This window comes from Agelaius tricolor, unplaced genomic scaffold, assembly GCF_023055355.1.
Source record: "Agelaius tricolor isolate 1412-34295 unplaced genomic scaffold, bAgeTri1.0.p SCAF_3, whole genome shotgun sequence".
NCBI lineage: Eukaryota > Metazoa > Chordata > Aves > Passeriformes > Icteridae > Agelaius > Agelaius tricolor.
The window spans coordinates 16,259,375-16,283,370 of NW_027269263.1; the positions used below are offsets into that span (position 1 = coordinate 16,259,375).

A 23,996-nucleotide genomic window follows, 5' to 3' on the forward strand; every position below is an offset into this window, starting at 1 on the left:
GTTGTGAGATAAAAAGTGGAAGCCTTTTTGACCCTGTCTGCTGTCCCTGCTGACTTGGAGACAGTTCTGCAAGCCTGGCCCTTTCCCAAGCACCTGTGGACAACAGTAGTTTATCCTTGGGAAAGGAGGGCTAGAAGGACAGTGGTTGTGTCCCTGTGTGTTACAGGTTCCACACACAGGTCTGGAGAGCATGAGCTCAGCCCCAGCCATCAGAAGTGTGCACATCTGTCCGTGTGCTTGTGTTGGAGGGGAAAGGATAGAGAATTTTCATTTTAAAATTAAATTCATACAATAACCAGACCTTTCAGTTTTTTCATGCAAAAAGTGATTTATCGCTGCATTACAGAACGAGCCAGGAGCAAACAGATTCATCACGCGCCACCATTTCATGCCAGAGCAGCAGCGAGCGGCTGTGGCGGTGGTGCAGAGAGGTCAGGTCCCACCACAAAGCCTCTGCCATGGGAAAGCAGCACAGCTCCATCACCCTCACCCCACCATGGCAGCTGAAGTCCCAGCCTGGGGTTTCATCCATTTCTTCTTGTTGTGAGAGAACAAAAAAAAAAGGATTGATCATCTATTCGCCTTCTCCCCCTCCTTTTGTTTGGCTGCTGGAAAGACAGTGCAAAGTGCTCTTTGTACAAGCAACACAAAGCTCCAAACTCATCTTCCATAAATTAAATCCCAATAAGCCCACCAGCATGAAGATTGCTTGTTTTAAGTGTTCCAGCTCAAGACTTCTCCAGCCCTCCGTGAAGATTTCTTACATCTTACATGTATTGCACTTAAACTCAGTCACTTCAGTTTTTTCCTGCCCTGTGTTTAGAATATTTCCCCAGAGCTTCAGAACAGCAATGTGCATGTCAGCACATCCTTCACCCTCAATATGGCCAGGCCATAGGTCTTTATGCATGATCTTCCTTGGGACTTGCAACTTTTCCCTCTCCTTGTTCAGAGGGGACACTTCACAAGATGTATACATTTATCTTATTAGCCCCAAACCCTATGTATGGTATGAGTCCTGATACCAAATAGTTCCTATTAGGGAGAATGGGAATGGACAGGCTTCCGAAGATGTATGGGATTGTACAAGAGAAGGTGGCATTGGAAGGGAGCTGGTTCTTTTTTTCCTGGATCAGTATCTTGTGTGACAGTTTTAGCCTGATTAAAAAGCTGGTTTTCTATACAGCTGTGCCATTTGTTGTCAGTCTCTGATTTTTCAAGACTTTGCATCATTTAGCCCCTCTGTGCTACTTAACTTTCTATCCAAGATGAAAAGGCCAATATTTAATGACCTAGTTGTGAAGTTTTCCCAGCATAGGATCAGCATCTGTGCCTGCATGTGTGTCTGTTGCCAGATTTTGTCTGGTTCAGTACTGGTTTTTTTCTAGCACCCAATTAGTACTTGTCTAGCACCTGGTCAAAGAAGAGTGAAGGCCAAAGCTGATGTGGGTTTGGGGTTTAATTAAATCATTGTAGTCCCCACAGTAATGCTGAATTGTCTCACAATTGCCCTTCTTTGAGTGCACCCAGACACACAGGGACAAAGTTGGAGATGTGCATAGGAAGAAGGAGGGAATGTATGAAGCAATTTGTGATTTTTGGCAATACAGTCATACTGTGTATGACTGTTTTCTTTTCAAGAGTTTTGATCCTTCTTTTCATAGCCCTGGTGCATTCTCTGCAATGGCAACTGTGGTTATCTTGGTTTGCAATACAAAGAATTGAAAAAAAAAAAAAGCGTATTCAGCCTAATCTTCTCTGTAGGGCACTAGGTTCAATGCATGAAATGGAGAAAATAATAAAGCTTTGTAATATTTCAAGAGTTTCCTTCAGAGGATATAATTTGCTTTTAAAATGTTCTCATTTGGTAAAAATGCTCCTAAGTTAATATTAGTTTTATCTTCCTTTATCCAGTCACTCTGTAGAGACATTTTCATAGCAAAACTCATATTCCAGTTTGTCTGTCCACAGGTTTTCAGGGAAGATGTTAAGCATTTCCATCTTCAGGACACACAATATACTTTCTCTGAATATTAATTTTTAGTATGCTCCTCATTTGAGTGCTCAAACATTTTGAAAAAGTAAAGTCAAAATTAGTATGCCGTGAAATGTGAAGTAAATCAAAGTATGAAAAGTTGCAAAGCTATTACTTTAAAAAAATGTTGCAGTTCAGGTCAGTTTAATAAAATCCCTTTATTGAAAATGCAATTGTTCTTTTATATACAGTGTTTTGATTTGCACAGCTACAATTGTCTGACTGTCATCTGTAGAAATCTGCACAGAGTAATAATTATTTGTGATGATTTGAGAAATGCTTGGACTGTCAAGTATGAAAAATTGTTGGTCCCCATTATTGTCTAATGCTGAACATTTTGAAGAATACAATCTAGAACTTGGTGTATAGCACATATATACAATAAGTAGGGTAGTTATGGATGCAAATTGTAAAAGCCAAGTCTTAAAATAGTCTAAACCATGTTTGTAACTTCAATGCTCTCCATCAAGGTTTCAAGAATCTTATTCACACCTTTCATGTGAAAACAGGATTGAAAACATGCTTGCATGTAACCTCATGCTCAAAAATCCCCCACCCTTTTAGAATCTGGGAAAACAAAAGTAATACTAAAAACCATTTTGTATCTTGAATAAACACCTCCTAGAACTGAGATGGTGTAATTGATGGGCTGGGGGAAGGAAAGCTGATAATAATTGAGATTTCAGACAACTGAATCTCTTGATATCACACAACCAGGACCATTAGTGCCACCTATAGTTCGTCTGTCTGACAGTTCTCACTTGAAGACCTTTCTTTCTGTGGATTCTGAGGCTGCTATACATACCCCTTCTGAACAAATACTGTTAAGAAGAATTTGGTGGATATGAGCTCTGGTTTTATCAGTTCTGGATAGACCCAACTGGGTGTCAGCTGTTTTTTAGTTGATGGACCACAGATGAGGGGAACTCTGCAGCAACTAGTACAGTTCTAGCATAGGACACAAACCAAACCTCCAAATATAAAGGTAACTTAAGAATTAAAGGCAGATGCAAAGTATTCGTTAAGGCAAAATTGAAGAGAAAAACCAATTTAGCAAGGAATGGGCGTGCAAATGCCATTTATCCTCTTTATTCCATGCTAAATTAATTTGGATAATTTTGCCCTTCAGTCTGCCATGATCAAGTGTCTTGTTAGCAGGCCCAGCATAGGCTGGTTGTGAGCCTGGTTACAGTAATACAGAACTAGCTGCAGGCAATGCAATAGAAATAAACTAAATCCTGCCTGGTAAATGTGGAGGGTTTCCACCATAATTTTCATAGTGAGACAGAACTTAAATAATGGGCTTTTTGAGTTACATTTCACTTCTATTAAAAAACTGCTTTCAGTGCAGGTACCTATGAATTTACTTGATGTCTTCACCTAGTTTTCAGTAGACTACTATATTCAGAAAAATTTTTTTTAAAAATTCCCTGTGTTTAAATCTGTACTTGCTGCTTGGCCATCAAGCTTGGAAAGGTCTTCAAAGATTACTTTATCCTGCTGTGCCTAAGTAACCAGAAGGAAATACCTCCCATCTCATTTCTCTGGTTTACCTTGAATAACCTTTGCCTGTAATGAGTTGATGACTGCCAGTTGGTCAGCATATGCATTTCTGGTCAGCATAATCTCTAGTGCTCTCCCCAAAACACCCTCCTGCCCTCCCTGCACACACACCCCCACCTTCCACTGAACAGAGGACAGAGTGTACTGTCAGAGGGCTTTCCTCCCTTGTTGTTACTTTGGGACTGATAGAGATGAGAAGCTTCTGCGATCAGAGTGTCCCCAGACTACTTTTTTCTTTTTCTTCTTTTAATGCCACTGAGCTTAGAAGTCTCCTGCTGGTCATGTTGCTTCACTGTTCAACTCAGTTACTGCATCAGAAAAGGAAGGAAAACTGATCTTGACATGCGCTTCTTCTCTGTCCCCCTTTACAGCTTCTGCAGGAAAACAAAAACATTAAGTGCATCTCTGGTGTCAATCCTTTCAGGGGAGAACAGCTGCTTTTATCAGATGTCTTCCCAAAACCTTTAATGGCCTGATGAAGTCCAAATTGAACTGTCAGAGGACACACCTGAGCACGACTTTATCACCATCCCCACGCTGCTCTCAGGCTTGAAAGTGTCCTCAGCCAAAGTGGATTTAGACCATTATTTATTGCGGTTTCTAAAACTGAGGGGTCAGCAGGGACCTCTGGTAATGAGCATGGGCACAGCCATCAGTGTCCAGGCAGCAGCTGCATACTCACAACTCTGCTGTAGCCACATCTGTTACAGCTTTGGAGGAAGAAAAGTTCATGACCCCAATTGTTTGTCTTGTCCTTTACCATCCATGGGTTTAAAGATATCCATTCCTTGGATCTTCTCTCTGGCTGCTTAAATTTGTGGGGTATATTTTCCTAATTAGCCGTGAGCACATTTGCACTTTTTCCCTGGCCAGGTGGGTCTCTAGTTTAAACAAATGTGTTTCCAGTCTCATTTAAACTTAACCATTTCTCCAGGTCCCCTTACCAGCTTCAGGAGTGAAATTGTTATGTGGCTTACAAGCCCTGCCTGTAACTTTAAAAGAAGAGGAACCATATTACCATCAGCTCACCCACTGTTAATATACAGTTTCAAAATACTAAATTGAAAATGCTCTTATGATTACCTGCCATGGTGCTGTGTAGACTCTAGGGGCCACAGAGCGTGTCCTTTGTGCAAAGGAGAGTTTGGTGGTTCTTTCAGGGTTCCATTAAAGGCTCTCAGGTGCCTTACCTGGCCTTTCACTAGAGCAGGACCAATGTGGCTTTCCTATCAGCCACTCCTTCAGCAAGGGGGCTGTTGCCATCAAACCTCGAGGAGAGCCAGCAGGACTGTGTGTCTCTGGGGGAAGCAGGTAGGTCAGCATTTCTAGGGTGCATCATGTGTGTTAGTCAGCTGCAGAAGAAATGGGCTTTGATACACTTGGCATTGTTCTAAGACAGTCACTAGATTGGCCTTTTATCTTTTTTGTTTGTTTGTTTTAGTAAACTGAAGTCAGTAGGATAGAATAAAAAGGAAGTCGAGCTTTCTATTTCCTATGTGGTCCTTCATCGATCAGCTATTCCAAAAGGCGCTGTCATTGATGAGAACTAGACAATCTTTTTTACTGTTTTACTGCTATTTAATATGCATTCTGTGTGCCCCCAGGCAGGTCAGAGCACATGCACAGCTCAGCCTGGGGTGTTGCTGTGTACTTAGTAAATGTGGCTTTTATCCCATTTCTTCATATTTTTTTCCATGTTAAAAAGAATGAGAGGAAAGTAACACTTGAAAATGCACAAGTGTAATCTTCTAAATCAATTTAAGTAGTACAAGCTCATTGGTAATTGCAAATACTAAGGCTGCAGTTTTCCCCTTACTCTAAATGTCTGAAAAGCTCATTAATGTTAATGTATGGGGAAGTGCTTAGCCTATTGATGGAGGAATCAAATCAGGAGCAAAGCAGAGCTCTACAAAGATTCATCTGCAGATTAGGGTCTGAAGCAACCATTAGATTATCAAATCTGACCTTCTATCTAATACAGACCATAGAATCTCATCCACTTAATTCTGTATTTATCCTAAGAACAGCACCAGAAAATCAGATACAGTGCATTAACATAATGTAGCAATATTTTCCTTCCTTCCTTCCTTCCTTCCTTCCTTCCTTCCTTCCTTCCTTCCTTCCTTCCTTCCTTCCTTCCTTCCTTCCTTCCTTCCTTCCTTCCTTCCTTCCTTCCTTCCTTCCTTCCTTCCTTCCTTCCTTCCTTCCTTCCTTCCTTCCTTCCTTCCTCCCTCCCTCCCTCCCTCCCTCCCTCCCTCCCTCCCTCCCTCCCTCCCTTCCTTCCTTCCTTCCTTCCTTCCTTCCTTCCTTCCTTCCTTCCTTCCTTCCTTCCTTCCTTCCTTCCTTCCTTCCTTCCTTCCTTCCTTCCTTCCTTCCTTCCTTCCTTCCTTCCTTCCTTCCTTTCCTTCCTTCCAACACTTCCTTCTTTCCTTTCCCCTTTTCCTCTCCTCTCCAACCTGGAGCAAACAGCATTCCTGTGCTATATGATTTTTGATGAAAATCTGCAGGAGGAGAGATTTCAGCTTTTTATTTGCAAAAGGGAATTTGTATGTCTGTGTGTTTGCATAGGGTTTTCTTTAGTGCTTTGAAAATTATTGACTGGTAACTAATGAGTATAGAGCTGGTTGAGATCCATTTCTTCTGTTTTTCTCTGAGGACATCATAAATTGAAAAGGGGATTTTTTTTTAACAGAAAAACTAATTTTCTTGAAAAATCTGTGTGGTCCTTCAGAACTGCTTTCTAACATCTAATTTGGAAACTCCCTGCCAGTCCGTTTTCCTAGGAAGCACGAAGCACATTTCACATCTGGCTTCTCATCACTTGGACTGTGACATAAAACTGCCCTTGAAGTGCACTTGGGAAATATCCAGGGGGATACCACACACACATAAAAGACAAGCCAAGCTGTCTAAAAGAACTGCACTGGGCTAGTGCACATTTTAACCACTAGCCATCATTTTACTGAACAGAGGAGCAAAAGATATGAGGAAAGTATCATGGAATTCAGAGGAGAAGTGGTAGGTGGCACTGTGCAAAATACAGAGGTCCCAGGCTTGGCACATATACACTCTCTTGAAGAAAAAGTCCTCCTGCCCTGAGTTGAGCTACATCAGCCCCTTGGTGTTTCTCATACTATGGAGACATTTCTCTGCAACCCACCACAGCCCAGGCAGAGGGAGAGTCTCTGTTGCTCACGTGCTGCAAAAGCTTTTGCTGCCCTTCGGGTGGGTGAAACTTGGGCTCTTAGCACTACTAGTCTGTAACAAAGCAATTTCTATTTCTTTTCTCTGCAAAGCTCAGAAATCCTACAACTGGCTTGGTCCCATTTTGGATTTTCATTTGAGTTTTGACTCTAAGTTCATTTGGATTCTGTTCTTTGAGTTTTGGTGGGTTTTTAAAATAGGAATCATGTCTAAGTACTGCAATTGAAAGCAGAGATTTGACCCGTGACTGCAGGAACTGGAGGTTCAGAACTCCCAAGCGGTGCAAAACCATTTCCCAAGGTTTTGCCTGGTATGTACTATTTTTTCTGGTATACTGGCAGGGAGAAAGACCCCTATAACCAAAGGAACACATATAGCAGGTGCATAGAGTCTGCACTGCCTCAAATACTTCTTTTCAGTGTCCTGTGATTCATGTTAATTCAACAAGAAGGTACAAGATAAATACTTTTGAAAGATTCAGCATACAAGAAGGAATCTCAGACCTCCTTGCCTATCAAATAGGAAAGTCAATACTTGCCTTAATTCTTGTCTTTGAGGCTAAATTAGTTATTGAGCATAAGGTTCTTCAAAATTCACAGGTAAATGGTGTTAAATAAATGTAAATGACATTACTAACATCTTTCCACTGTTGCTTTGATGCAGTTTATTCTCAATAAGTAATAAGGTATTTATAGCAGTGAGGATAGGGCTGCACAGAAAAACCCCGTGCCATGCAGAGACACCTCTGAATAACCAAACACAGAAGCCCTGCACTGGCATGGTCTGAATGAATCTTCCTCTTGGGAAGTTGCAGGAATATCCATGGACTTCATTTATTCTGGCCATAGCTGTATAAGCCATATAGTCATAGTCAAGAAACAAGCCATGACTATTAAATTTTCTAACCAAAAAGACACCAATAACAAGAACACACAGTATTTTCACTTTGTCAAATTTTCCAGTATCTTCCTACCCCATCTTGGCAGCAAAAGGTCCAACACTGCTGTAGCTGTGGGTTTAACTGCAGAGTGGAGGCAAAATTTGTTTTCCAGGCCTAAGAGAAGCAGTGACCACATCTCAAGATAAGGGTTCTGTAAATACATGTGCCACCATGCTGTGTAAGCACTTTTGCTCCTTAATATTTTCTTCCAAGCAAAGCTCTGGATACTCTGTGAACAGCATTTAATCAGTGTGTATCAAGAAGTTTTGAGACAAAAACAGTTTGTCTTCTAAAATAGTGTCAGTTGTACCCAGCCACATAATGAATTATTCCATGCTGGGAAAGATCTGCTTTTCTATGAATTTGTATAATAAGCAAAAAGGGCATTGAGCGTTTCCCAGCCCTTTACTTCTGGTGCCTGTGCTTCCTTTGCAGTTGTCCAACACAGCAATTCTTCATCAGATCAGACGAGACCAAGTGACAGACACGTGCCGAGCAAACAGCGTGTCCAGCAGGAAGCGCCGTGTGCTGACACCCAACGATCTCAAGCACCTGGTCGTGGATGAGGATCATGAAATGATCTATTGCTATGTTCCCAAAGTGGCCTGCACAAACTGGAAGAGAGTCATGATGGTTCTGACGGGAAGAGGGAAATACAGCGATCCAATGGAAATCCCGGCCAATGAAGCCCACGTGTCTTCAAACCTGAAGACTCTCAACCAGTACAGCATCCCAGAGATCAACCACCGCTTGAAAAACTACATGAAGTTCCTCTTTGTTCGCGAGCCTTTTGAAAGACTGGTGTCAGCCTACAGGAACAAGTTCACCCAGAAGTACAACACTTCCTTCCACAAACGATATGGCACCAAAATCGTGAGGCGCCAGAGGAAAAACGCAACCCAGGAGGCCCTGCGGAAAGGTGATGATGTGAAATTTGAAGAGTTCGTAGCATATCTCATCGACCCACACACCCAAAGAGAAGAGCCCTTCAACGAGCACTGGCAGACTGTGTACTCCCTCTGCCACCCTTGCCACATCCACTACGACCTCATAGGAAAGTACGAAACACTCGAAGAGGATTCAAATTACATTCTCCAGCTGGCGGGAGTAGGCAACTACCTGAAATTCCCCACCTATGCAAAGTCTACGAGAACTACTGATGAAATGACCACAGAGTTCTTCCAGAACATCAGCTCCTTGCACCAAACACAGCTGTATGAAGTCTACAAACTTGATTTTTTAATGTTTAATTACTCAGTGCCAAGCTACCTGAAATTGGAATGAGGGATGGGTTGTGGGGAAAGAGGGGAGAAAAAGCCTGGTTTATTTAAGATTTTTATTTGTCATAATAAATATGGAGAATGGGTTATTTTGTAAATTAATATTTTCTTTTTTTGAATGATGCTGCAAGCAGCACAGTCAAAATTATTTAAATCAACTGTAAGAAAGGACAGCTCTCTTTGCAGGGTAACGGGATTGTGATGATCTAGCTGTAGAAATGAATAATACTGCTACACTGTTTAAACAAATGGTAATTGTGTTCTGGTGAATTTCATTGATCTTGCATTCCTCCAGTTCTAATTAATGTTATTTATACTTATTTAAAACATTGTCTCTTGGTAGGTTTCACTTCAGCAGCAGAGATAGGATAACATGTGGACTGTTAACAAAGGAGTCTGGTTTTGGGCTTTCCTCAATTTCCAGCTTGCTCTGGGTAATAATATTCTTCCATTAGGCAATGATGCAGGTAAATATGGGAATATGGAAGCGTGGGTTCTGGAACCACACGCTTTGAGAAGATTGGTGAAAATAAGTTCTTTAGAAAGTAATGTTGCACTCCATACTAGTACAAAATCTATCTTTCTAGGCCTGAAAAAGAAAAGTAACCCAGATTTGGGTAGATTCATGGGTATCTAATACCCATGACTGAAAGAAACATTCCTTAGGTGTTCTTAGGTGTATTCCTTAGGAAGAGAAACCATGAACCTTTTATAAGTCTTAATGAGTTTTTGGAGAATATGACCACTCTCACTGGCTCTTAATTTGAAGCCTCCCAGCCCAAATGAATTGGGGATGGTCCATCAGAAAAGAATCAGCACTTGGAAAGTGGCTGTAAGAGATTTTTTGAATGCCCAAAGCAATTGGCATTGACTTAATTCACATCCAGGATGGAGCTGTGGGGACATCCATCCTCTTCAAGTCATGCCTCCTTAATTGATCCTAAGATGGGCAACCAACTGGTAATGATACGTTGCTGTAAACAATCTGGGCATGTAATTTGAAAATTCAAAAAGTCATCTTCATGTTGATTAAGCATGCAAGGCAATAAAAAAGGTCTCATCTTCCTACATGATGGATCCATGGCTTTTTCCTAGGGAGGAGAAGAAGCCTTCTTTTTTAGCTGATGCCTAAATGCCATTGACAGGAATTTTTCTAAGTTCTGATGTGTTAGAAATTCATCCAAGTCATCTCTAATGTAAGACCATAACCTTTTTTCTTAAGGGGAATGTCTCAGCAGCAGTTGTTTTGTGTTTAACTGCTTTTTGGGATGGCAGATTGTTTTGGGTAAGCAGATAGTAATCTATACACAGCAGATAAACAATGAAAAATGGTATTTCAGTGTGGTTCTGTTAGCCAGCTAGTGGGAGCAGAAAATCGGGCTTCTCCAGATGTTTGCTTCAGTTGGATGCAGGTGAGGGAATGCTCTGTAGCCACCTCAGCATCCACAGGCAGCTGATGGGCAAAAGGAGGCAGAGGCTAAACTGACACTTGTAAAAATATCAGATTTGTTTTAAAGTTGATAGATGGTTAAAAATGGGGGGTTTAACTTGCCTGCATGTCAATCTTTTGATCAAAACAAACCCTTTCAAAAAAGACTGATGATTTAAATAAACTCAGCTCAAGGCAGAGCTGTTTCAACAGTATCAGAGCCAGATCGTGAAAAATGTCAAACTGTACAGTAGCCAGTAATATCCACTGAATTGTATTAGTTTCCAGGACACAGATGTGATTAAAGAAGAAAATAGTTTGCATTTTATTTGATAAAAATAAGTTGCTGAATAAATCTCATTGAAAAACTAACATAACAAACAGCAACTGAAGGCCTTTCGCAATTGGATTTGGTCTTAGGCAGGATTCAGGTCATTATTTTCTCTATCATACCATACAAATAAATCTCTTATCCATTCTGGAACAGCCACAGTTTTCATAACCCACCCCCTATTTATAACCTGGAGCACTGGACCAGTGGCTGACAAGGGTCAGGCTGGCTGGCTCACCCCTCTGAATTCCTGATCCATTGCTAATTACTGGTTGTTGTTTTACTTTAAAGCAGTTTAGTCTCATTTAGAGTGTGTGGAGCTGTACCTCTCACAGTGCCCTGGCCCTCTTATGTTCCTAGTTCAATGGTTGTATGTTTGTTAAGAAAACAACTGTCTGAGGCAGGTTGCCCTTTTCCTCCTCACAATACTTCCTACAAGCTATTTGTGTGTTAGTTTGGTCTTGCATCCACAGTGCTCATATTCTGGTCCAATTTTCTTCTCAGTCAGCTCTTAATCCATCCAGCAGAATGTGATGTGATTTTTTTCATTTAAGACAAAAGTTTCTTCAGAAAGTAAATATTTAAAGAACAGGGTGTGCTTCCCCCTTTCCTTTTGTACTTTTCTCTGGCACCATCACCACATTTTTATGCATTCTGAAATATTCTCTGTAGTTTCACAGCTTTGGAGACACCAAACCTCTATATGGTAGCTGTGATAGAAAAGCTTTAAGTGAAAAATGTGTTCAGGAGATCTGAGGGCTGACCGTTCCTCCAGCCAGGATTTTTAGCAACAGCTTTGGGTTGGATTACCTAAATTCTGGCTCCCCACAGAGGGTAGCTCTATGGGTGGATGCTCAGCACTGAGTATGCTTTTATGTGGACTTCAGTGGGTGCATGAAATCCCTTGCTTTTGAAAAACCTTGATCCCAAACTACTACAACCTGGCTATTTAGAGCATTATATCTGTTTTGAGGTGCTGTGAATGGGTTGTAGATGTGTTTAAAATGAACAGCTGACATGCTGGATATGATCATGTCCTGTGTAGTGAGCAGCAAGCCCTCACCAGCTCAGAGCAGGATTGCAAATGCTAAGGAATAGCCATTTCTTTGGCCTATTTGGCATGCTGTTTTGACTGAGCCAAAAAATCTGTCTTTCCACTGCAGCTACACAGAAGGACATTCAGGGTTGCAGCCACCACCTGCCATGGGGGGGCAGCCAGAGAACTGGGTTGGTTTTATCCTCTAACTCTTCCCTGGTTTTCCCAGCTGGAGGAGAAGAGGAGCTGTTCTGCTCCTGAGTTCTGCCTCTCTCCCAGCTCTATTTCTGCTGTGGCCACAGCTGGTCCTGGGAGACAAATGGGCAGCACAGAGCCACATCAAAATGTGAAACACAGACATGCCCATGGGGCTGGAAAGGGCCACCTGGGAAGCTGCTGTTGTAGAAGGGCGTGCATTAATTATGTCTAGTAGTGATGAGCACATAGAGAACATCAGTGGGGGAATTCCTGCTCCCCACCTCTGTCCCCAGCCACCTCAAAGCTGCTGGAGCAGTGATCCTCATCTCTGAGCAGCTGTTGCCTCCCTGTCATTTGGCAGGGCCAGCCCTGAGCCCAGCAGTGCTGGTGGCTCTGTACTTGGCACGATACCCACAGCTGAGGGGTCGTTCCCCCCAAAGGCATCAAGCACCTTAACTTGGAGTGCAGGCTGAATTTGGCCCATATGAACATGGTGGAGACTGTTGGGTGGTGGGATGTTCCCCCAAACCTGGCTCAGTCCATTCTTCAGCCCCTTCATAAATCATGTCCATTATGACAGAAACATGCAAACTGCCTGAACCATGCGCTGTATAAGAGTGAAATAAATAATCCACAAGCAGAAGTGCTTTTAGAAGTAAGTTGACCCCAGATGTTTTTAGGGTTTCACTGTAGTCTGCTGCACTTTTCAGGTACAAAAAGGGACTGTCCTTACTATTACTCTTGTTACAGAGAGTGTTATTTTCTTACATGCATGCACAATACAATGTGTACGAATAATTTAACATCAATGTGGGGTTGGATTTTTTTTTAACCTATTTGTATGCAGTAGAAGGCTTGTTGTAGAGAAGTATCTCCTTATACTTAAATATACTGTTAATAAAGCAAAAAAGATAAATTATACATTGCCAACACAAGTGTGACCTGCTCATGAGTCTTTCCTTAAAAAAGCCATTCAAGCCTGATTATTTTTCTAAGTAACTTCAATTAAATTGAAGAAAGAAAATTCCTCTCTGTGTGCTTTATTTATGGCTCATGCTTTCAGGGTGGATTTTTCAGGGTGGGATTTTTGTCCACACAGCTTTGCTTTCTTACCTGCCTTATTGTATATTATAGGCAGGACACACTGAAAACTCAAAATTATCTACTCCTGTGGAGCAGGAGAAATCCCTTGGTGGGGTTCAGTGGGCAGAGCAACCAGGGAACCGAGCCCAGGAAAAGGGGAAGCAACAGCTGCAGAACTCAAACATGGATGGAGGGAGGGAGCTGCGGGCTTTACAAAATTGAAATCACTTGCACACAAACCCAGAAACTTCCATTCTGGGGGTAATGGAGTAAGAAATGGCCTCTCTGCACAGCCTTGGGTGCACAGCTTTTGTGTGGTTTCCTTCATTGCTTGTAAGATAGTGGAAAGAAAAGACCAGTCTCTCATACTGCCACAGAGACTGAAAAAATTGGATTTGCACTAGTGAAGGAAACTTGAGGATCTGTCGTTTTGGCAAGCCTCAATTTTTCCATTAAATAACTGCAAATTTACAAAATCCCTTCCTATTTATATCCACCAGCTGCCCCGTGGTACTGGCCTCAGAAGGCTGCTGTAGGACAGGAGAGCTGGCAGGAGCAGGGCTGTGGGCAGCACCCTGGCACTGGGAGATGGATGGGGAGCACTGCAGGGTGTGACAAAGTGACAGGATCCTGCACAACTGAAGTGTCCTCTGGCCCAAATAAGAGATTAAGTCCAGTAGAGATGATGCAAAGTTTGAAGAAAGACTGTTCCTGTGGTCATAACCTGCTCCCTGTGCAGGCATGAACTCCAATACTTCCAAACTTTGTTTGGATAAAAACACGTATCATTCAATTCCATCATAATTACGAAAGAATTTAAAATGTGGAGAATGGGAAGGAAAAGAGAAATAAATCAAGCACGTGCAGCCAGCAGCAGAGCAGCAATCAGGGCATATGCTTGCCAACCAGCAGCACCATGCCTTTCTCACTAGCTATGTTACACATCATCACGTACCAGACTCCTGATGCCACACAAAAATAAAATATCTTGCTTTTCCAGTTGCACGTACAACTTTACCAAAGATTGAAATTTTTGAAATATTAGTCTGGTTTATTCCTCAGTGCACTGAAAGAAGTATCCAAATGCCACCTCCCCAGATTGCATGCTAATCAATTTTATAAAGAAATCTATGTTAAAAGAGTAAAATCAACTTCATCTTCTCTATTGGCATGACAAGAAGCCACCTGTTTCCCCTGTTACTTGAAATGTCACTCTACTGATGTGCTCGAGCCTCTAGACTCTGAGATTCAACTCACTGTCAATAAAAACCTTCTGCTGGCTAAGTCAGAGGCATTAAGGACCTAGAGTAGTGACTTATTCATGGAGGAAAACATATAGAAAATATTATTATTCCTTTATACATTATTTAAAATATATTTTGCCAATATTTTAATAAGATTACTGATTTTGACATTGACTGTCCCTATTTTTTGAGTAAAAGCAACCTGAGCTAACATTCCTTTAGGAGCACACATCCTAGCACTATGCAACAAATGGACAGATCATTTTGGAAAATGAGACATAGCATTTGTAGTAAAATTATGTGGGTTTGAAAATCTCATTTCAATCAGAGTTTTTAATTAAAAAACAAGCAACCAGCAAAGCTGTTTTCCTCAGTCAGAGAAAAAAAAATCAAAGTTTATTCCTTGGTTTCTCTTTTTTTCACTAATACATAAAGCTGTCAGGGTAACATACAGCTGGGTGATAACAGTTTACCCATTAGGCTTTGGCTTGTTCTAAAAACTAGAATTTTACTGTAGCAATTCATGCCTTTTTAGCAGAACGAGATCTCTGTGCTGTCAGCAGGTATTTGCAGCCCTACATCAAGTCAAAATCTGCAACCCACAGCAGCCCAAATTTTCCATAAAAGCTTGGGCAAAGTCAGGGTTTAACCTTTATCTAAGCCTTTCTTAGGCTTAATTTATTCAGGCTTCCTTTAGCAAATAACTATTCTAGCTAAAACTGATTTAGTTTTATGTCTGAAATAGAGGGTTTGTTTTTTTTTAAGTGATTGCTCTATGAATGACATCAATCACTGCATTTTTTACTATTTTTTAAACTTCAAGTAAATTAATTTAGATAGAAAGGTCAAATCAGAGCAAGCAGCCACGCTGTGGAGAGACAACCACTGTGTCCAGGTAACTTCAAATGTAAATCTGAGAACTTAGCATTATTAAATCCTGAGGATCTGTTCAGAAGGTGTCTACCATATAATTAATTCAGGATTTCACTTGCACCCCATTTCACTTGCAAAAAGTGAATTTAGAATTAGAATTATTCAAGGAAATTCAGATTTAGAATTATTCAAGGAAAGCACTTCCTCTACCTTTTAAGACTTGAAGCAACTGTTGAAGAGGAAACAATCTCCCAAAAGAGCAAGTTGAAGAATGCTAAGTAAGGAAGAAGCATATTTCAAGTATAGTTTGGACTGAGAAATAAAAGCATAAACAGAGGATATGATGAACTAGCCTGCATATTAAATAAATAACTAGCAGGACTTGAAACCAACTTTTTTAGCTGCAGAGAAGGTAAAGCCCATCCAGCCCAGCCAATGCTGAATGACTCCTGCTCTTGAGTACCCACCCGGAATATGGCAATCTTGTATATTTAGTTAACATACTGGTTCTTAGCTTTAACTGTGAATTATTCATGTCTTGATAATATTGGATTCCCCAGAGTATTCATGCACAGCATGCAGGATGATCAAATTTTCATTAAACTTAACCGAAAGACTTTCCTTTAGGAAATGACAAAACACACTTTTTTTTCCTAGTTCTTTACCGACCTATATATAAAAAACACTGTTTATTTAACTTCAAATATATATGAGTAAATGATAATCCGAAAGATTACTAAACAACAGACTGAAGTGATTAGGAATGGATTAGAGAACACAAAACAGTGTATGGTATCACAACAAATCCAGTCAGAAAGAAAAGAAAAATCCTACTAAGAGACTTCACAGCACTTCTAGTCCTTTTAGTACTGTTTGTGAACATTACCTTACTTTTTCCAAAGAAGATTATAATTCAATTATCATATTCTGTTGCCATTTTCTGCACCTCTGAAGAGACTCTCATTTGCAATAGCAATTTTACCATTACAATAATAATAAGGAATTTCAAACATTTCATTTCACAGAGCACTTATGCTACTGTTTCATGACATGTATTCTGAGGCTATTCTTGCACTTAAGAGAGCTTTTTGTGACACTCACAACTGAAGTGAAATAGCAAATACATTAAAAAGATGATAGGTCTCATTTTGAATCCTGATTCTGCAAACTGTACCACATTTGTAAAATCCTCATGCTGTTCTAATCTTTGTATGAGGAAAGTCTAATTTTGTTTGCAAATTGTAAAAAGGAGTGAAATTCATTTGCTGCTCACCAGTTTCTCATCAACATCCTAAAAATCCCAGTGAAATTAATATATTAAACATGGGAGTGGGATATAATTTTGCCAATTAAAACATTACAGATTAAGATCTACTATATATAATGCTATAAAAATCAAAATATTGATCTAGATATGTTAAAAGAAGAATCTTCCCCTATGTCAAACAGCATAATAAAGCAGAGGAACAATCCTGGCTATATAATTACTCTAAAAAGGAGCTGGAGTCATTCAGTAACACACTAGAATGATTATTTTCAAAGCATTACACAAGAAAAGAAAACACCTATGGTATGAAACACTACTAACTCCACATTTTAAAGCTGCACCTGGCTGTACTTTACAAATAAGATTATCCCTTTTCATGCATACTCACAGAGCCATTGAGATGGTCACAGAGTCCTTCAGAATGGAAAATAACACACACTTCAAATAACCTGCCTGTAGTTCTACTCCCCTTAGAGATATTTCTGAAGTAGAGGAAAAAAAATAGCAGACAATTAGAAAGGCCAAACAAGACCACCCCAAGAGTCACTCAGCACCAGGTTACAGACAGTAACTTGTAAGGCAAACCACCTGCAGCTTCTGGCTGGTCTAGCTCATCAGCAGAATAAAAATGGAACAAGAAGTTCCAAGAGGAGCTTTAGGACAACCCACAACTTAAAAGAGGTGAACAAGCTAATAAAAGCAAGAATCAAAGGAAGTGCTCCATGCTGACTCAAAAGCAAAGAGATGTGAACCAGCCATAGCCCTAATTGGGCAGATTAGAAAGGAAGGTTTGAAAGAATCTTCTGGCAGCCTGAGAGGAGGAAAGGACTTAATGAATTTTAAAACCAAGAGTCATCATTTTATCTGCAAGATTATAAAATATGGCTGTTTTGATAAAAAGAGACAATAACATCTCAGGATGTCCCTTTCAATTCTATGTTTTAAGCAGTACAAAAAGCACACAATTTGTCTCTGACAGAATTTCTGCTAACATTTCTCACCCACACATGAAGTGAAGTAATTCACTATTACTGGGCTTTTTTAAAAAATCAAGTAGGTGGAATGCTGTGAAGAGACTGACTTGACTAAAATTAAAATTGGTTAAGGGTGTTCAGCTTTTGAGTACTTGAAAAAATTCTCTGGTATCCAAGCACTCTTTTGTGCCACCTCCCATATTATCCTCACAGCTGGAATACATGAAATGTGGTAAGAGTTGTTTGCCTTCTTAACACGAGGTAGCAGACTTTCTAAAGCATGTAAGTCCCTAAAATGCTCCTTTCATATAGGAATCAAACCCCTTTGACATCATAGATTATTTATTCCTTGGTTTTCCGGATGTCAAGGTTTTCCCTGTTTTATCAGTGTCGCACTTCTTTCCTCACCAAAGTTCTTCTTTAATCATATGTAAGAGCATTCTTTTTTTTCTCCCTCACTTCCACCCCTCCCTAAAGTATCTCTTTTTACACCTCTTCCCTAAATCCTTTCAACACAAGTTATATTTTTCTTCCCTTCCTGAGAAACACGTTTGGCTGTGCCTTTTGATTCTTTTCTCCAAATAACTTCCTTCTGTTTGCTCTTGCCTCTGATAATGAATGCTTTGTGAAAGTCTGCACCTTTTTCTGTCCCACAAAATGGGTTTTGCTCTCTCAACCATGAAACGGACTGTCCCCTTTTTCAACTAACAAATTTTTCCATTATAATTTCCCATCACTTATTGTTTTCAAGCCCAGATAATTTCAGTCTGGCAATACACTTCCCTTTTTCAAATTTTACTTAATTTTACTCATGTAACATTTCTTCCCCTCTTTGGTAATCTAAACAGTCACACTGTACCAACAGTTGCTTATTTACTGGGGAAATATTTAGGATACTAATCACTAAGGATACTGCCATACTACAACTCCCTCATGCATTGGATCAGACAAGATCACATGTATCTCAAGAAATTTTAATTTTTAAGAATCCTACAATTCATTTAAAAATTACCCTAAAGTCCAATAACTATAATAAGTGCATGAAATGCCAGTTGAGTTGATTCAGATGGCAGTTTTAACAAATACAAAAATTTGCATCTACAGCTGTATCAAAAATAAATAACCATTGTTGGAAAAAATTGAGTTTCTTCTATTCCATTTTAAACATTTTAATAATATTTCCTGAAATGCTACATACAAGAAGCTATTTTAAATAACATTAATACAAATTAAAAAAAGTCAGAGAACCTGAAGTTATAGAAAGATTTCATCTTTCTCTCACATAATAAAAGACATAATACATATGATTCATTCAAACAACTATATTATAATAACAGCAAGAAAATGCTTAAATAAAAAGATTTAAATGAGGGAGCTAAAATTCAGGCATCTAAAGCCATGTGTAGGCACTGAACAGCTGGTTTAATTTTTAAGATTGCAAACACTTTGAACTTCCAAAGAGTTGAAGATGACCAACACATATAGAAGTCACATTAGCATTTATCCACGTAATCTACTCATCTGAGTAGGTCCATCAAATTAAAAAGCATTTGTATACATAAAGCAGATGACCAATGTTTACAAGATTAAACTATATGCTGATATATGGATTCAGTTGTCTTATTTAAATCTCAAAATTTAAAACTTTCAATCACAACAGTTAAAATACAATTTGTTTATTTCATTATGCATTTTGGATGTGTGCAGTAGTCTTCTAAAATTTATGCTGTGAGGAACTCCCAGTAGATTTTAAAATAGAGCAATTAGTACCTTTTTTCCCAAAATGGCAACCAGAGTCCTCCTGATCAATGTATTATTTGAAATATTCAGGTCTACAAATAAGAGAAATCATTGAGAAGCCATACATTTTCTTATTGACCATATTATTTGCATGGCTTGAAAGCAGAGATTTCTACTTAGAAATTGATGACATAGGTCTGGAATTTGAGAAGTTTACGTAACTGCCTAAGGGCCTATAAAAGAAACTTCATCTTTTATACTGCAAGTTTAAGCAGGGATCAGTATATACAGTTAAATCAACACCTCTAAATACTTCATTAAAATCAGGATACTGGCCATCACAACACCATTAATATCAGTTAGTTAAACATCTTTTCAGTTGCTACATGAACATACACTTTTCAACACAAGGAGTTTTAACCATTCACCCATTAATAGTGACCAGATCAGTGCCACATTATTATTTGCCTTTTCTATTTTTGTTCTAATAAATCCCAACAGGAAAATAATTAGGTTGCTCATTTTAGCGCAAAGAAAACGGGCTGAGTCCTGCAGACACTTTTCAAGTGTCTAATTTTATAAACACTGATGGTCATATTCTTCTACAGAAAATAAAGCCTGTGACAAAATGTGTGGACCATAACAGTCATTATTGGTGTCAAGTCTACAATGGTCAGAGAGCTGCAGCACTGAAATTGCAAGGTAAGAACATATCATCAACTCTTTAGGCAATTTAAAACTTGATGAAGGATTCATCTGCCCTTTATTGTGTCTACTCAGATATCTTCAGCTACCTCCAATCCACCTTGGTTTCAGAAAAAAGCTCTCACGTACTGTAGTTCCATCCAAGTTTTTAAAAGCAAACCAAACTATAATCATTAAGGCTGTTTCATGTCTGTGTCAACTGGATTTACTTAGACCAAAAGGAACAAACACTTTGAGGACCCTCAAGTGGAGTGAGCAGTCTTGTCAATATTCCAGGAAAAGTCATTGCATCCATTGGAATAATTAGTCACCAACATCACCATCTCTGTCACCTATGAGCCACAGAAAATGAAAACCTATAGCTAATAAGGCAGTTCCAAGCAGATCTCCCAGTGCAGTAAGATAAGGGATAGAAAAACTATCAGGGTCTTTTCCTTTTTTCCAGAAGTGGTGCACCATCCAGTCAGCAATCCACAACAAAGTAAACACCTACACAACATCAAACAAACAAAATCTGTATTATTATCCTGTAAGTTACATCAAAAGGAAGTCAACAGCCATCATTATTGTCTCCATACTAGACCAAAGTGTTGCATACCATTGCTTTTGAAAAATACAAATAATTAATATTAATTAATTCCAGACAATTAAAGTGCCACACTTTAAAGCCAGAGAGAAGGACGCTTAGACAATTTCTCTCAATCACAGGCATTGCTGGAAGGAACATACAGAACTACTGAAAGCATTTTTCACCCAGACTATGCTTGAGGACTTCTGAAAATGGCAGGAAAAACCAAAAAAGTTCCACCAAACACACAACTGCACTTCTCTTACAACACATCACTCTGTACAGAGAGAAAATAAGTAGGGATTTGAGATAATTCAGAATCAAATCATGTTGCCCCACATGAACACACTCAACCCAGGCATAATTCCTGTTTGGACAGGTTTAGTACTGAAATCAGATGTGATATAAAGAATAACAGGTCAAATTAACAACAGTTTCACCTGGGTTGTGTGAACTGCAAAAAAATGGCCTAGAATCTACTTTTATGGCTGAAAAAACACCTTCAGCCCTCCTGCAATAAGGCACACCTGCAATATATATTATGAAATTGTCACTCCAGGCTGAATTTTTCCCAAAGTAAAAGATTTAATTCCCATCTGTGAATGTCTGAACATTTGAGAGGCTTGATCTTCATATGAAAGATATGCATAATTATTAACCCAATTTTAGAAAATAATCCTTTTAATGTTGCACAGCTGTATGATAGGGGATTCTGGTTCAGTGGAATCATGTGGCGCAGAATGGCACAAGATGAATGGAGAAAGGGCCACTAACTGAGTTTCATTTCTTCTTGTAGCCTCTAAGAAGATGCTAAAGTTGAAATAAATTCCATATTTTAGGTATTTTTAGTTAATCAGATCTTTAAGAAGGGTAAACTTAAGACATGTACTACCATAATTAATTTTTCAAAACTCTACTATCTACATTTAAAATAATGTAGGTATCAAAAGTAGTAAAAAGTACAACAATATTTTATTTACTAAATAATCAATTATCAGCATCAAAAGCATGCTTATAAATGCATACACTCATTCACTGAAATATTGATCATATAGTTGAAAGACACTTCTCCACTGTAAGTACAGCAAAATGAATATCATACAAATAATTGTGTTGAAAAAGTTTCTCAATTAATCCTTGCTTTGCAAAACTGCATGTTAAAATACAAGCCTGAATTTATAATTAAAAAAAAAAAGAAAAAAAGAGAGAAAGGAGAAGTATTTGCTTAATGAAAATGCATGGCTTATTTATATAAATGTATCTTTTGAAAAGGGAACTCTGTAGTCTAAGCTAATTATGCAAGTCCTAGGTGCGCTGACTGGAATCCAAACAAATATATTTAAAACAGATGTTTTCTTTGGAAGATGATCAGATTCCTTGAGTCAGCTCCTTCTTCTTACAGAGACAAAAAGAGGCCTGTTTATAAAAGATCCTGCACATTCCCATCTCCTGCAGGATGTGCTCAGAGGACGCTGCAGTGCCCCACATCCACAATGGTTACGCATGTTCCATTGGAAGATGGGGGCATTCATTCCAAGAAAAATATACACTGTCTTTATATAACACAACCAATTAGACGTAACACACACACTCCATTTTAGATGACAGTGTTCACTTTTGACTCAAAAATCACAACATGAAAACCTTTCAGTTGGCTGTTTTCCATCCTGAAATTAGACTACAGTGTTAAGTGGGCAGTTTGGAAACTAAGCTTTTGTGAACCTTCCCAAATAATTTTTTTTGCTGTATTAATGTACAGGTGCGCAACAAATAATGCAAATTATAACAAGTCTGCTTTTTGTAAGTCATAAGAAAAAATTATAGCTGATTATATTAACTAGTGCTTGTAACAGTATGTGATGGCAATCAGGACTTAGTGCTCACAGATTAAGTTATGAGACTGCAGTTCCAGCCTTCACTTATTTTGGTGAAGGAATGATGAGATCATCCATCATGCATTTGCATGGCTAGAAACTCACATATATTTAAGAATTATTTGGCTCAGTCTTTGGAAATGGTTACTTATTTGTTCACATCAGTATTTAATGCAAGACTGAATCGACGTGACTAAGACTTCAAGAAGATTTTGCTTCTCATCACTGTTAAGGCAATCAAAGTCATCAATCAAATTATTATTTTGGGGGAAAAAATAAAATAAAGAAAAGGGAAAAAAAATAAAATAAGCACCCTACTATGAGTTTGCTGAATTTTTGAAAGAGTCTTGAATTCAAAGTGATAAGTGACTCACAAAGATCTGACAGATTAAAAAAAAGTTGTAAAAGAGACATTGCAAGATGACACTTCACATTTTGTGAGATTTTTTTATTTATCAGTGACAGATACTTCTGTCAGTAAATTGATGCAGATGGCACAGCAGTAGAAACACTGTGCATTTCTGCCCTGCAGTCATGCTATGAAGAAGAAAGCCTTACTTCTCCCAATGGTAAACCAGCTGGTTTTGAGGGAAAAAAATAAAGGGATGAACATCACAGAAAAGCCTAATAATACAGTACAAAAATTAGATGTTTAGAATGAAATGCTGTAGAAAATTACTAGGAAAACTTGTAAATACATGCAGCACTGTTCAAGATATGAGCTAAAATTATTTAGTATAGAAATTATTTAATATAGTTTTCTGCAAAAAGGAGATGAGTAGTAGTAGAATTATGAAAAAAAGCTCTAGGAATTCTTCCACTCTGAAGGATGAAATAACTGCAGGCTTTAAGAAAGGGAAGAAATAATCAAATATCTATCTATATAAAAAGATCTGGCTAAGAAATGAAAAGACACTCAATAGTCACTGATCAAGAAAAAAAGGGCCCCAGAGACAGGATTGCAAAAATACTAGTAAAATTCCAGATGTTTTAAAAGGAAAATCTTGCTATATTATTATCGTTATTACAGGGGAAAAAATCACAATCAAAAGAGAGGAAAATTAAACTAAAGGCATGATCAGACTTAGACTGCATTTCTAAAAATCACCCTTTGGTCTCACTGTCAAAAAAAGTCCTCAGAAGCAGCAGAATACAGTAATTAGAGTAGGAGGGAGGGGAAAATCTTGAAAAATTCTAATGATGAAGAATCTAAAAATAAGGAATATAAGTACTCACATTATTTGGTACAACAAAGGACGGAAATTGAGAGTAATTCTTGATACTGAACTTTCTGACTCAAATTATGAATTTCAGATTGGAAGTAAAACTGAACATGAATACTTAAATATAAGTGAGCTTAACTATTTTGAAAGTTCAAATCTTATGACTGCAAGACTAGAAATGGGAACATAACACACTACAAAGCAGGTTTTTTTCCTTTGTTATTGTGTACTAAATTTACTTTCATTCTTTCAAGGTCTTTAGATACAAATAACAAGGAAAGTTAGGTGAAGAAAAGTTATTTTTGATCTTTTGCATGTAGTACATCTGTATTTTCTCATGGAAATAATTTCTTATGATTCTTAAAATGGGAAAAGAATGAAATTCTATTATTTAAAATAAAAATACATAACTCCTTCCAAACGTTCCTA

At 38.7% G+C, this 23,996-nt stretch overlaps 2 protein-coding genes across 8 annotated transcripts in view; one reads left to right on the forward strand and one right to left on the reverse strand.

Annotated features, from left to right (window-relative positions):
• CHST11 (carbohydrate sulfotransferase 11) overlaps window positions 1–12,951 on the forward strand; it is a 162,833-nt gene extending 149,882 nt beyond the window's left edge. For both annotated transcript variants that reach the window (XM_071422665.1, XM_071422666.1), the window contains exon 3: window positions 8,178–12,951. In XM_071422665.1, coding sequence (XP_071278766.1) covers window positions 8,178–9,026 — 849 coding nt within the window. In that variant the 3' untranslated portion in view covers window positions 9,027–12,951. The remainder of the gene's footprint in view (window positions 1–8,177) is intronic.
• The window catches only part of SLC41A2 (solute carrier family 41 member 2), a 75,990-nt gene that overhangs the window by 13,636 nt on the left and 38,358 nt on the right, over window positions 1–23,996 (reverse strand). The window contains exons 11-12 of one of the 6 annotated variants that reach the window (XR_011678536.1): window positions 16,872–16,965; window positions 2,175–3,972 (exon numbers count right to left, since the gene is read on the reverse strand). The exons of 1 other annotated variant lie outside the window; for it this stretch is intronic. Coding sequence is in view for 3 of the 5 variants with exons in the window: in XM_071422662.1 (XP_071278763.1) it covers window positions 20,206–20,391 (186 nt within the window). In the remaining 2 variants the exon portion in view is untranslated. Of the gene's footprint in view, window positions 1–2,174; window positions 3,973–5,798; window positions 16,966–18,596; window positions 20,392–23,996 lie in introns of those variants that run through there. 4 more of the 6 variants (XM_071422664.1, XM_071422663.1, XM_071422662.1 and 1 more) reach the window with 4 other exon arrangements.